General features: G+C 45.1%; 1 protein-coding gene across 4 annotated transcripts in view; it reads right to left on the bottom strand.

The window, feature by feature from the left end:
* Positions 1–466: 466 nt before the first annotated feature.
* Positions 467–13,637, bottom strand: part of ZDHHC15 (zinc finger DHHC-type palmitoyltransferase 15) — a 121,282-nt gene continuing 108,111 nt past the window's right edge. For all 4 annotated transcript variants that reach the window (XM_071442734.1, XM_071442733.1, XM_071442735.1 and 1 more), the window contains exons 5-12: positions 13,564–13,633; positions 13,168–13,200; positions 11,976–12,096; positions 10,704–10,836; positions 9,416–9,542; positions 8,759–8,868; positions 7,549–7,631; positions 467–6,656 (exon numbers count right to left, since the gene is read on the bottom strand). In XM_071442734.1, coding sequence (XP_071298835.1) covers positions 7,588–7,631; positions 8,759–8,868; positions 9,416–9,542; positions 10,704–10,836; positions 11,976–12,096; positions 13,168–13,200; positions 13,564–13,633 — 638 coding nt within the window. In that variant the 3' untranslated portion in view covers positions 467–6,656; positions 7,549–7,587. The remainder of the gene's footprint in view (positions 6,657–7,548; positions 7,632–8,758; positions 8,869–9,415; positions 9,543–10,703; positions 10,837–11,975; positions 12,097–13,167; positions 13,201–13,563; positions 13,634–13,637) is intronic.

Genomic DNA, 13,637 nt, shown 5'->3' with positions numbered 1-13,637 from the left:
CAATTTTTAATCCTGTTCAGGAGCAGCAGAGCCAGAAGACAAACGTGGCCCTCAGGGTTCAGCAGGGCACTCATTGTTTGGGTGACATTCAACATCAATCTGCAGCCAAATCCCTTCTCTCTTGGAATCCCCTGGCATCAAACACACCATACCCAGCTGGCCAGTACCTCCCCTTACTGTAACTTTGGGGAAATTCATGAATGCAAGAGAAACCATTATTATTTTAAAATATATCCATATTCTACAATTGCAGGATTAGGGAATTTGTTGTCTCAAGCAGTGTCCTTACCTCTCATCAGGTGAGTGGAGTGCTGGGGTCTGGGCTGCCCACACCAATGAATCTTTTTGTCACAGATAAAGAACCTTCCTTGTTCCAAGCAGTAATTCCAGTGAGTTAAAGTTGTGTAACACTTCCAGAGAGGGAATGTTTAGCCTGAGCATAGGAAATAACCATTCACAAGTCTAATGAATTAGCCAAAAGTGGTTTTAATGCAGTCCTTGCCTGCAGTGCAGTATAAACCATAATAAAAAACAACAAAGCAGAACATACAGAATATTCAGCTGTAGAAACTGTACAAACACTTGGAAAATGCCAGTGAAACTCCACAGAGCATCAGCATAGTCAGAGCATTGGTCTGACAGTAAAAATGAGTATCCAAGGCTTCTGTAAAAACCCATTTGATATCAAAAGTCTCAATGCCAGCAGCAGCAGCAGCATTAAACTCCTGAACACAACACCCCAAGGGTGGGCAGCAATCCTGGTGTGAGATTCCTTGCAAAATAATTACTTCCCCTTGAACTGGGCCCAGGGATGTGCACTAAAGCAGCAGTTCTGACTGGACACCTGCCAGCCCCGGGTCATGCTGGGCTCCTAAGGGACCTGGATGCAGTTCCCACTCAGGGGCTGCTGCTGTGTCCCAGCTCTGGCAGCCCCATGGCAATGGCAGTGCTGATCCTGCCCCAGAGGGAGCCCCCAAAGGGCTCCCCCTGACCCCCAGCAGCCCCTGCAGTGGGGTTCTGCTCCAGCCCCATCTTCCAGTGGGTGAAACCCCCTGGCTTTTCTGGGATGACATTAAACCCTCCTGCTACACTGACAACACCACAACTCTGCCACTCTCTGATCCTGAGATTCAGCTCAGTTCTATCTCTGAGGGATCCCTTTGCACCACAAACAGCATTTTCAGATGAGGAGCAGCCATCTGAGCAGGCAGATTATACATTTATAAAATAACAAGACCTTTCCTACTTGCTGTGTCCTAGCCCAAAGTTCCCTGCTGCAGCAGTGGAGTCACTGTGAGTAGCTCCATGAGCACAGCAGGAAGCCATTCCATAGTGTAGTTAATTCCAAAGGAGGCTGGAGCTACATGAGAGCAGAGGAAGCACAGCTCCACCTCCCCAGCCTGCTCCCTCCCAGGGAGGGTCACCCAGCAGTTCATGGCAGCAGCAGAGTTCTGGGACACAGCCTGGAGGCTCCCAGATCCTCCAGGAAAAGGAATAACACACCAACACTTTCACTTTGGCCTTCTGCTTCTCTTACAGAGGGAAGTGCTGAGAAGGGAGTGCACACACCTTCCCCAGGGTAGAAAGGAGAGGGGGAGGCTGATTTTGTTGGTTTTCAGGCTTCCTGTGGGATTTAGTGCAAGGTTTAACCCAAGGAAGTGCTTCAGGAAGTACTGAAAGAGCAGGGAAGCTGTCAGGTGAGCTACCTGCATGTCCCAGGGCTGTCTGGCAGCACTGCATGCAAGCAGCCATTTCTTTTCAAGCACAGCTGGAATAAGAAGCAGAGATGATCCCTTTGTCCTTTTTGTTGGATTTTTTAGGGTTGTGGTTCTCCCCCCCCTCCTTAGCATGATTTCTTTCTTTTTTTTTTTTTTTACAATGGCTGTTACCCACTACAGTTTCACAAATGCTGCTGTAAATCTTAAAACCTCATACAGAAAAAAAATAGTATTTTAAGGAGCATGCAGGCATGAGCAACTTACAGGCTTGTATTTGAAATGTAAACTTACATTTTATTTCACAAGGTTTACATCCCAAATGGAAGCTGGAGAATGAAGAAATGAGGCTTTAGGAAAGAGAAAATGCAGGAGGTGGGATCCTGCTCTAAGCAAAGCCAGCTGGGCCTGATGATGGGAACCACAAACCAATACCTGACAAACAGAGAATAATTACAAATAAAATACATGGCACAACTGCATAAAATGACACCTACTCACCTTCACAGTATCCAAAAAACCAGCACAAGCAGCTCAAAGCTGAAAATATTTAACTGCACGTTCAGGAGGAAGAGGGAATACTCCAAGTGGGATGGGAAAAGGACAAGAGACTAAAACCCTGCAGCAGCAGTGGGTGTGAGCTCAGTGTTTGTGAGCAGGGCAGGGAATGCAGCACTGGGCAGGAAGGGCCCATGGCAGAGCCAGTGCAGGGCCTGCCACAGCAGAGCCCCTCTGCATGCAAACACCTCCAGTGACCTGAATCATCTGATCAGGTCAGGTGAGTTCAGGTTTGCAAGTGTTCTGTAGTAAAGCAGAAGCTGATAGAATTGGAAAAATATCAATAAAATTGAGGTATTTTCAAGTACTATGGATCCATTTCAGAAATCTGTACCACAGGAGTCACTGAAATGAAAACATGACCCTTTTGAGTTAATGAGTTCTGGCTTAATAAACAAGGTCAGCAGTGGCTCCTTCCCCTGCTAATGAAACCCTTCCATGAGTGCCTCAGCTCTGCACAGAGTAACTGCTCAGCAGAGTAACTGCACAGAGTAACTGCTCAGCAGAGTAACTGCACAGAGTAACTGCTCACTACATCATTCTTCACAGCTAAATTCAGGGGAAAAATCGGGTTTTTTTTCCCCTTTTACATTTTACATTCATATCACATGACAGACTTTTTGCATCAAGTTGTGCTTTCAGTCCAGACCAGCATCTAGAACTCCAGAGCTGCAGCTGGTGTGGATTTTGCTGAATCCATTCCTGTTGGGCCCAGGAAGCAAACATTCATTGCATAGTGTGATTTGGAAGCTTCCTGACTCTCACCAGTGGCTGCACCCCACACACACTGGGTACAGCCTCCTCTAACATACAGAAGTGCTCCCTGCTTGAAGGAAAACAAGATTATCCTACTCCAAAAACTTCCAGTCAGCAGGAGAAACCAAGTCCAGGTTCCTTGGGCAGGACTTGCTGGCCCAGGGCTGGACTTAGGACCATTGCACACAGAGAAACATCAATGTGATGCTCTGTCTGGGGTTTTGTACCTGAATGGAAAGGGGGCAGAAGGGGGGAGGTGACAGTGGCTGTTAGTGGTCAGATATTTTAGAGGATGAATCCAGGAGCAGAGGGATAACAATGGGGGCATCCCAGTAAAGTTCAACAAGAGAGTTCCCTCCTTTCCCATGGTGAGACCACTTGGAAAAGCTGCTCCAAGCTGAGAGAGCTGTAGTGCAGATCCAGTGCTAAGCAGAGAAAGCAGCTCCTGGAGGGGTGGGGACAGTTCCCTGCTGCCTCCCACTGCTCCAGGCTGGAGAGGAGCACCCTCAGCAGCCTCTGCAGCCACACACAGACACAGCACCAGAACTGACACTCAAACCTCGATTCTCCAGGCTCCCTGCATGGAGCTGCACCTACAGCACACACCCAGAGGGTGACAGTGACACTGCTGGCAATCCCAGTGGGGACACTTGGGCTGCTCCTGGCACACAGAGGGCTCAGGTGTACCTGGAATGCTGGGCAGTGTGAGATCCACACAGGATGAGCTGGAATCATGGCAGCTCCCAGAGCTGCAGTGCCCTTGCTGTTGATGGGGCTGGGGGATGAATCCCATTCTGGAATGCTGGGATGGAGGGGGCAGGCAGGGCAGAGCTCTGATGCCACAGCCCTTACAGTCAGTGACAATGGTGGAGAGCCTCTGGATGAGGATCAGGGCATGGAAAACAAAGGAGGTGCTGCAGGGGGTTACCCCTGAAGAGCCATTTGCAAGTTAAAGGAACCTATCACACACTGGGCTGAATATTCTCTCTTCTGTCACCTGCAGAGTGACCACAGCAGCCTGAGGAATTTCTGTTCTCCAGTGCATTTACTCAGCATAAAAAGGACAAAGGCCAGGGGTAAAATAAGGATATCATCTTAAGTGAGCAGAAGGGAACAAAATGGAGCTGCTCACTCAGACATGGGGGTTTTTCCCATTTTGTTCTGCCTCGTTTTACACAACTTTTGGGTTTGTTTCACATTTCATTAAGCTTTCCAGCATCTGATGTGTGGATATTGAGAAGTGGCTCTGAAGTGATAAACTTTGTGTTGTTCTAACAAGAGTTTGTTCCAGCTATGGGAGGCTGAGCTGCTTTGAAGGAAAGGGAAGAGATGACCATAATTAATTACAAGAAAAGTGACTAAAAGTTACTTGGAAACATTTAAAACCCTTTCTCAATCTGAGCTTGGTACCTGTGCCATCCCAAAGATATCTGCCTTAGTATGAGAAGACAAAACCTGATTTTCAGAGCAGCAGCAGGAGCAGGCAGGGGAGCTCCTGCACAGCTCTGCTGCTGCTGCCTGGCACAGAAACAACTCAAATAATGGCAGGGCTGGAACCAGAGCCAAACCCAGCAAGGGCACAAGAACCTGCTCAGAAAACTCCTGTAAATCCACACAAGCTCTGGAAAAATACACTTCAGCTGGCAGGATGAAACAGAACATCACCAAATCACCTTCCTGGTTTGATATACAAGGAATTTAAAGTTTTTAAAGGCACAAATAGCACCTCTGAAGGTGCTAAATTCTGGCTGTGTTTAGCTGCCATCATCCTCTCAAGCTCCCCCTCCAGAGCACATTTTGCCAGGAATGAGGGGATTAATTCAGCTGTCACCTTGCATCACACACAGCACAAGGTCCAACACCAGATTTACATCAGAAATGCAGCTTTAGATTGACAGGAAAAACCCTTCCAGCACTCAGCAGCCGTTTGGTGACAGAGCCACTCAACAGATGGGGCTCAGGTGGCTGAAGCAGGAGCATTTTCAGTGTTTGGGCCACCCTGAGCAGAGACACAAAGCCCCAGGAGCCTGGGCCAGCCCACCTCAGCCCCTCACAAGGCAATTCAGCAGTGAGACATCCCAGGGGGGCAGCACTGCCTGCTCCACACAGACTGCAGAGGCTGAGGGACAAAACTCCATCCCAGGGCATGGATCAGCCAGGAATGAAACACCTTCTCTTAGGGAAGGAGCCTCTGCAAGGCTCTCCTGGCTCACAACACATTCCCTGTGGCAGCAGCAGAGGAACAGAGGAAAAAAGGGGTTTATTCTGTAGGCAAAGCCTCCATCACCAAATTCACCCATCAGCTCCTTTCTCCTGCCATGCACAGCTGCTCCTGTAGTCACTGCCAACACCAGTGGGCTGATAACAAACACAATAATGGGATAGAAAATGGGACTAAATGATCCTAGAGGGAATACACCAATACTTTTAGCATGCACCTAATTCAAACAAGAATGATGGACTGGGCTGAATCATGCAGATTAAAAAAAAAAGGACTCAAGTCTAGAAAAATATCCATAATCCAGCCAGCCAAGTCTCAGTTCCATTCCCCAGAACAGAAACAGGGATACAGCTCTTTGACTGTAAATGCAGCAAAATGCAGAAACAAATCTGATCACCTCTTAGTGCAGAAACCCCTGAAGCCAGTCAGTGCACTGAGCTGGGAAGAAGTCTGAAAAAATTCAATATTCCAATTGTGTCTTCAGCATTTTGGGGCTAAAGCCACCCCTGTGCAGTGAAACTCCAAACATGACTCTTGGAGCCAAACTTTCAGTGCATATTTCAAATTCACATCTTCCTTTCTGACTCCATGAACACACAAATCTCCATCAAACACTGATCCAGGAATGAGATGATGCTTTAACCCTAGGAATTAATGCAAACTGGACTGTCTGAAGTTCCCTTTTGCATTTTAGAAGCCTGCAAGTAGGATGCAAGAACACTATAACCCAAACTCAAGGAAAATAACATCCCCCCTAAAAACCTTTTAAAAAAATCTGTGTCCACAATATTCTTGAATCTTGATACTGGCAATGTGAATATTTTATTTTCACTCACAGCTGCACATGTACATGTGCATGTTCAGCACTTTTGCTTTCAACACTCTTACATTCAGCTCCCAGTTTAGTGCCAGATTTAACTGGGTCTGTCTTGCATTGAGCTGAACTCACTCAGAATTTAAATACATTAGAAAATGCCACTTGTCAGAGAAGGTTGGAGAATCAGCCTCAAAATAAATAACCATCCCCAAGAATATTATGGCTTGGAAGAATTTCAAGAGCTCGAGTCCCTGATGTTTGCAAAATGAAAAGGCCTTCGGAAATGCACTCGCATCAACATTTGTACCTATTTGGAATAAAAAATATATAGTATTTATAAAATAAAGAGAGCAGGCCAAAGAAGACTGGCCACAATCACTCTGTAAAATCGTTCTGTTAACTCTGTAACTTAAATTTATAAAGCCTTGGGACATCTGGACAGCAGGATTCCTGGAGAAGCACTGTGGAATGCAGATTCCCATCAGACAATACTTCAGGATGTTTTCTCATCTTGAAGATCCACCTGTTTTCTGCCCCTCAAAACTGAAGTCCTTGCCAAGAGAAGGGGTGTTGGCTCCTGAGAGAGAAGCTGAAATTTAAAGAAATACAAATGTGCAACCATAGCACTGCTGTTATGAGGGACTGAGGGCTGATCTGGGCTTTGGGAGTCATTTTAAAGCCATGAAGAACAACAGGAAAATGCTGATTTTGCCTGCCCTGGTGGGATGGCAGGATGCAGCCCTCACAGAAAAACACTCTGGGGTTTTTCTAAGTGGAACAAGGCAAACTCCTACAATGTGCCAGCAGCCCACTGAGCAGTGTGGAGGGGAGCCAGGCAGGGATTGCAGTGCCTGCCTCACAGTTACTGCCTGCCCTGGAGCCTCATCAGCTCCATTGCCCTGGGGCAGCAGGACACTGTGCCCTCCTCACTGCCTGGGGCAGGATGTGTGTGGGCACCTCCCCTGTTCTCCAAGCCAGAGCAGGAGGCAGAGCAGGGAACGTTCTGGAAGCAGCAGCTGCTCCAGCTGCTGTGGGACTCACCTTTTCCAGGGGCAGGGAAAGCCTGGAGGGGAGTGACAGCTGATGTGACATTACAGGGCACTCCCTTGTATCCCCAGCTGCAACCTGGCTGTGCTCAGCTCCAGTTTAACACCTTACCTGCACCTTCCCACACCTCCCACAGGCCCCAGAATTTCCATCCTGCCACTGTCCCAGCCATGCTTCCCAGAGGAGCTGCAGGGCTGGTGTCCTCCCCTTCCCAGAGCGCTGCTGGCTCCGGTGTCACCTGTGCCACACCCAGCCCAGGGCCTCTGAGAGCCTCTGCTGCCCTCCAGGGCCCCTTGAATAAGGGATTTCTGGGCAAGCTGGAGAATATTTTTCTGGAGAAAGATTTTTCTGCTAAAGCCCAAACCTTTTCAACATCACCTCCCCAGTCCCTGCAGAGCAGTGGCTTTGAGGGAGATAAAGAAAGAAGCACTGACCTTTCTGATGCAGCTTGACACCACTGTGTTCTCACACTGCTATGTCTCCCTTTCTATGGCAAGGGATGAGGCTTCACCAGAACCTGTGAAAACCAAAGCAGTTGGAGGCAAACAAATCTGGTTTTCTCACTGAGAATACATTTTTCACTAAGCATGGGATTGTGTTTTTAAGGATAATTACAAACAAAAATAGACAAGCACTTGTCAGAGAGAACTGAACAGCTGTTTTTAACTGAGATCATTATTGCCTTTATTTATTTCATAAGCAAGTCACAAGCTTTGAGGCCAAAAAGACAAATAAAGGTCTTGCAGTTTTAATGGAACATTTCAGGTCTTTCTGGTTAGACACTTTTACTGGTTTACCTCTGTTGTGTAAGAGAGAATTTGAATATTTCAGTTGAAAGGACCCACAGCTCATCCAGTTCAACTGCCTGGAAATGTCATTTATTTTATAAGCTCCATACATTGGGAGACTTCATATAAGCTCCAGACCATAGTCTGGGGTCTGATCTAGCCAGAAATCACTTCACTGCCACTGTGTTCATATGGAAGAATTAATTATTTATTCATGGAATTTAAAGTTTGTAAAAATTGGAAGAAGCTCTGACTCATTCCTAAAGGAGTTATTTTAAGCATCATTAAAAATTCACAGAAATGCAATAGTTTGCAATTTTAAAGCCAATTTTGTTGGTTTAAAAACTCATTTGTGTTACCTTGTATAAGTACCAAAATGTATAAAACCAAGCAGGGAGAGCAGGTAAATTTACTCTGGAAATAAAGCTGGACAAAGTATAAAGCAGCTTCCTGAATGCATCCCTGAACTCAGGTGTTTGCATGCCTGATTTCACACACTGTCACAGGACAAATACACTTCAAAAAATCTAAATATTCTCCTCCTTGCAGCCACCACCTTACATCCCAAATAACTGGGCTGCATGCAGCAGCATTTACATGTAAATACTCTCAGTTTGTGGCAACTTCACTTCCCCTAACCCTTGAAACACCTTTTAAGTTCATTCACCTGCAAGTAGAAATTATTAAAAAAACCAAAGAATTGTTCCCAAAGCAGAGCTTATTTTTAGTCTGTGCTCATTAATCAGGTCCCAGCTTCTCAGGGACTTAAGCAACACAGTTTTTTTATTTGATTATCTCTTATAGTTCATTTATTGGCCACTGTAGGTCAGGACAACTAATTGCACTGATTCCTTACCCTGAGGCTCTTCATCTATTCCATCCTCTTCCCACTGCTCCTCATTTGTCAGGAGAGGGTTCCGAGCTTCACTCAAGGTCCTCATGGGGAAAAAATGTCCATCACCCTGGCTGCATGGAAAAGGGACAGAGGGACACTGCAAAAGCTGCAAGGACTCTAAAAGATGACAATTTCTCTACATTTTTTCTGCAAAGTTTTCTGTTGCCAGTATTTCCCATGTTTACTTAAAATCAGCTTTAAGCTTGAAAAGCACCGAGTTTGTCTTTCACTTTGGTTCTCAATTTTTTCAAGGTCTCTGGAGTACAAAAGTTGAAACTTGTGGAAATCAAGTAATTTTTAGCAGAAGGTAAATATGTTAATTTGATCAAGTAATTTGAATACAGAAAAAAAAGCCCTGGAAAAATTAACTTGTGGGCAGGTAGAACTGAAGGGGAACTAAGGAAAGCATTTATGAAAACTAAAGAAATAGAAATAAATTTTATCAATTTATCCCAGAGATTCTTCAGGGCAGAAATCTCACTTGTGTTTGAGTGACACCCAACAGGAAATGGCCCCACTCTTACTGAGAGTCACATAAAACCCCCACTTTCCTGTAACCAAAGCCTGTACACAAACTGAAAAACTGTAATTACATCAGCTTTTAGCAGGGTTACTTACCTAGAGGCAATAGGCAGCAACCAGAGCTTTTTTTCTTCCCCAAACACTTGCTGGAGATTCTTCACAAAGCCAAGATTGAATCCATTTTTATCTGGGCCATTTTGAAACACTGGAGCTGAGAAAGCCTCTGCAAACAGAGGCAATTTTGGTGGAAAAAAATAAAAATCAATAGAAACACTCTGAAAGAGTTGTGCATCTTGTACCATCTAAAGACAACATGATTTAACAGATTATAGATACACAGCACTACAGAGTTTCAAAATCATGTTTTTCCCATTTTGCAAAGCCTGTAAAGACTTTCCAGCTGAAGGCAGGAATTTGGTTGTGCAGCTGAACCTAGAGAACAGTCAAAGCAACCCACAAGGGGTTTCATCCAGAGAATGAAATGGGGCACTTGATGAAATTCCTGTGAGAATTGATGAAATTCAGAGGGTAAAAGTTGCTGGGTAAAAAACTCTGCAGGATGAAGGAGCTTGGTGTTCAGTGCATACTCCAGAAGTGGCACTGCAGATTTAAATCCCCTCATTTGTTAATGTTAGAGTGAACAAGCACTAGGGATAAACAAATGCAAATAAACTCTGGGTTCTGGTGGGGCATAAAATTAAGAAAAGAAGGGAGAGAAAAACCTTGAGTGTCTTAGGAACAGTTTGATCTCCCTTCTCAGCTGCTGCACAGGTCTGATCTTTTGGGATAGATGAGCTTCAGTGCCCCATGAAATGACTTTTGAAGTAAATAACTTGATAAAATCAGAATATTTGCACTCTCTTGATAGTGTCTGTTTTGTTACAAAACTTTATCCCAAAAGCTTTGAAAGTTGAACATTTATCTAAGGAAAGGCAAAGAAATTTTGGCAAAATGATGCTATTTTAGATGATAATTTCTTTGATTTTACAGTCACAACTTCCTTGCCTTTATCAGTGAAGATGGACACTGTGTTTCCCAAGTTCACCAAGCTGATTGGGGTGCACCTCAGTACAGGAATAAACCATTATTCCTGAAAAGCTGCACTCATTTCACAGCAAATGCAGTTTTACATATGCATAACACTTTTATAATTGGACTTCTACACATTAAGGCTCTGGTTTCCCTAACAAAGCTTTTGTCACACCAGCTAATAAATGCAGCTCATTTGCAGTGACAAATTTCTGCAGCTTGTACCAAGATCTTAAATCTTCCTCCCCTCATAAACCAGCAGGAATGTACAGAAATAGAACAAATGCCTTTTTTCTTCTCTTTTTTTCCTTCTTTTGGTGTGTCTTACTAGAAGGAAGAGACCAAAGAGCCTTACCTAGAGTGGATCTGTTCCTGCTGACCAGCCAGCAGTGGTAGCCAAACAGAAACATGAGGCTCACAAAGAACATGATTGCCACAAAGAGAAGGAAAAGGATGTGAAATTTGGAGCGTCCATTGGTCAGCTCACCCTGGAAAGGAAAGCAACACAGAACAAGTGATGGGAACAAATTCAAGATGGAAATTATTTGTACTTAGAAATATAATTCTAAAACTCCTCTTGGGAGTTCTCAAACTTTTCCAGACAAAAGTAAACATTATTAAATAAAGCAAACAGAGACAAAGAAATGAATGTGGTTCATTTCCCCTCCTGTACCACAGCACAAAGAGTGGGGGGTGTTATTAACCCTTGGTATGGCTCTGAGCCAGCCCACCACAGGTGGGCATGAGGAGCACCCTGTGCCTGGGGAAATGAGCAGGTGGCAGCTCTTGAAGCCCTGTTTAAGTTCTGCTGAGGTTCCTGTGCATACATTAAAATTCTGCACCTTGCCCAAGGTAAGCCCAGAGAAAGCTGCCCTGCACACCTGCAGCTATTGGGGCGTGTTAGACCTGAGCACAGATGGATGGGGAAGGGTTAAAGGCCAAGTGGGACACTCCAGGCAGAAGAAGGGCTCCTTTCCCTCTGCAGCACAAGAGCCAGGTGCCAGAGGTGCCCAGCAGGGACACAGGCAGGCTCTGGGGACATCCAGGGCTCAGGGCTGTGCCTTGCTGAGTGTGGGGAACAATTAGTGCACAGCAAAGGGACCTAAACACAAACAGACACAGGCACTGAGCAGAGGGGACAGAAATAGGGACCAAGGGCCAGTATCTTACTGGAGCTGTCAGCTGGCCTTGCTTGCATAGAAACAACCAGCAGTTACTGAATAAAAGCCTCCTTTGGGTCACTGTTTTTAAATTGAGAAAGGAGGCCTATGGGGGTTAGAAAATGAACAAGGGGTTTTGACCCCTTTTTTTCTTTTCAGTAAATGTGTACAAATCATTGCCAGGACCTTAGACATCAATGCCAAACTTTCCAAGGGACACCCATGCAAACACTAGGACAGGGAAAGGACAGGACCTCTCTGCCAGAAATAATCTACAGTCTGAAATTCCTGGCTTCTTGCTTTGTGCATTTTGGGCATCTAACAGGAGGTGGAGTCCCAAAGGGCCCAGGAAACAGCTCCCAGGAAAATGCAGCCCCTCCACTGCCTGAGGGCAACAGAGCACCGAGAGTCACTAAAGCCCACGAGACTGACAGGAGATGAAAAAGGAACCGGATTTCATGACTTACTGTCCAATACTTAATGAAATACTTGAAGACTGTTGCAGCAATATACAAGCAATACAACAAAGAATAGGCTAAGAACAGTAGAAAGAATTTGTAGTTAGAAAATCCAATGCAGTTATTCACCCTGGAGGACAAAAGCAAAGTTGAAATCAGGATTGGTGCAGCACACGGTGGTTGTAACACAAAGAGCACGAAGCAGTTTTGGGGGCTTTGGAAGCCCTGGGTCACACAACCGAATTTGCCAACGAGCAGCTCCCCTTAGTGGCCGAAAGGGAACAGAACCCAGGGCTCCGCTTTTCCCTCCAACCCTTCCCGCGGGCCGAGGAGAAGCACAGCTCCGATTTTGGAATTGCTTTAAGGTTGGTACCACAGGTAAATGGGTCACAGAGGCAGCAGCTCGTTCCTCCCGTCTGCCTCTTGTCCGCCAAGGAATCTGAGCCGGGAGTTCTGTGCTACTTCATTCCTTTGCAAACCTCAGGAGCCACCTCAGCCCTGCCTGTTTGTTACACACAGCCCAACTCACCCCACAGCTGGTTGGAATTCTCCATGCACAGGACAACTCTAGAAAGGAACACGGGGATGTACAAAAACCCCAGTGGGTGTTTGTGTCAGAACTCAGGTTTGGAAAATCCTCTCCAATTTTGATCACCGGGAAGGTTCAGGTAGGGAAATGTTTGTGTCGTTTCTGAATTCTTAAATCTTCCTTTTTTTTTTTAAAAAAAGGAGGAATTTAAGAAATTTAGTGGCAGCAATTCTGAAAGGTGTAAAGCTCAATTATTCCATGCAGCTTTCTGCACAGACTGTCTCTGACTATCATCAGTCCAGAAACAATCCATGTGCAATTGTTGTTATTGGAAGCACCCCAAGTGCAGCTGAAACACTGAGAGAGCCCAAAGGAAAGGCTAAGCTGGAGTTCTTTTCAAATTTGAATAATAGTTAATGAGTGAATTAGCAGTTGGGGTTTAAACTTTATCAATATTATAGCATTTTTACACATGGGTTATGGAGCGAATGTGAATGATTTGTTAAAATTTAATTTCAGGCAATTTCAAAGTGCAATTATTTTATAAGTTTCCCAAACTAAAGAGATGGATGGCCTAAAATGTGAGAGGCATACAGACATGAGAGGAATACAGAAATATATCTAAGTAACCTTTCCTTTCAGAAAACCACAAACCAGTTATCTAGGACATACCATGGACAATGATGATCCATTTTTAGCACACACCTGCAAAAGGACAAAAAAGAAAAATGGAAGATTTTTAATTGGTACTTCATTACCAACTGCAGATCAACAGCAAAACTTTGATTTTTGTGAGGTTTCTACACTATAGATACTCAAAATGATGCTGTCTCTAAGTTTTTTAAGGCAGATATAATTTTAAGATGGAACATTTCTTAGTGTTTGAAGACCAACCAATGTCCTTATGGAGATAGAGAGATGAGAATGATTCCTGCTCTGGAGCACTGCTGGCTGCAGCTGGGACAGAGAGCCTGGGGAACCTTTTTGTGTGAACAGACACATGAAGGAGCAGCCCACTCCCAAAAGCTTGTGGTGACTGTACTCAGTGAAGGACAGCCCATGACTTACATGGCACAAACAGAGCAGTGGTGACAGCGGTCAGGTTTGATCAGCTGGCATCTGTCACAGAACCGAATCCCTGC

This window comes from Agelaius tricolor, unplaced genomic scaffold (genome assembly GCF_023055355.1).
Source record: "Agelaius tricolor isolate 1412-34295 unplaced genomic scaffold, bAgeTri1.0.p SCAF_17, whole genome shotgun sequence".
NCBI classification, from domain to species: domain Eukaryota; kingdom Metazoa; phylum Chordata; class Aves; order Passeriformes; family Icteridae; genus Agelaius; species Agelaius tricolor.
This window is presented reverse-complemented; position numbering and strand designations above follow the sequence as displayed.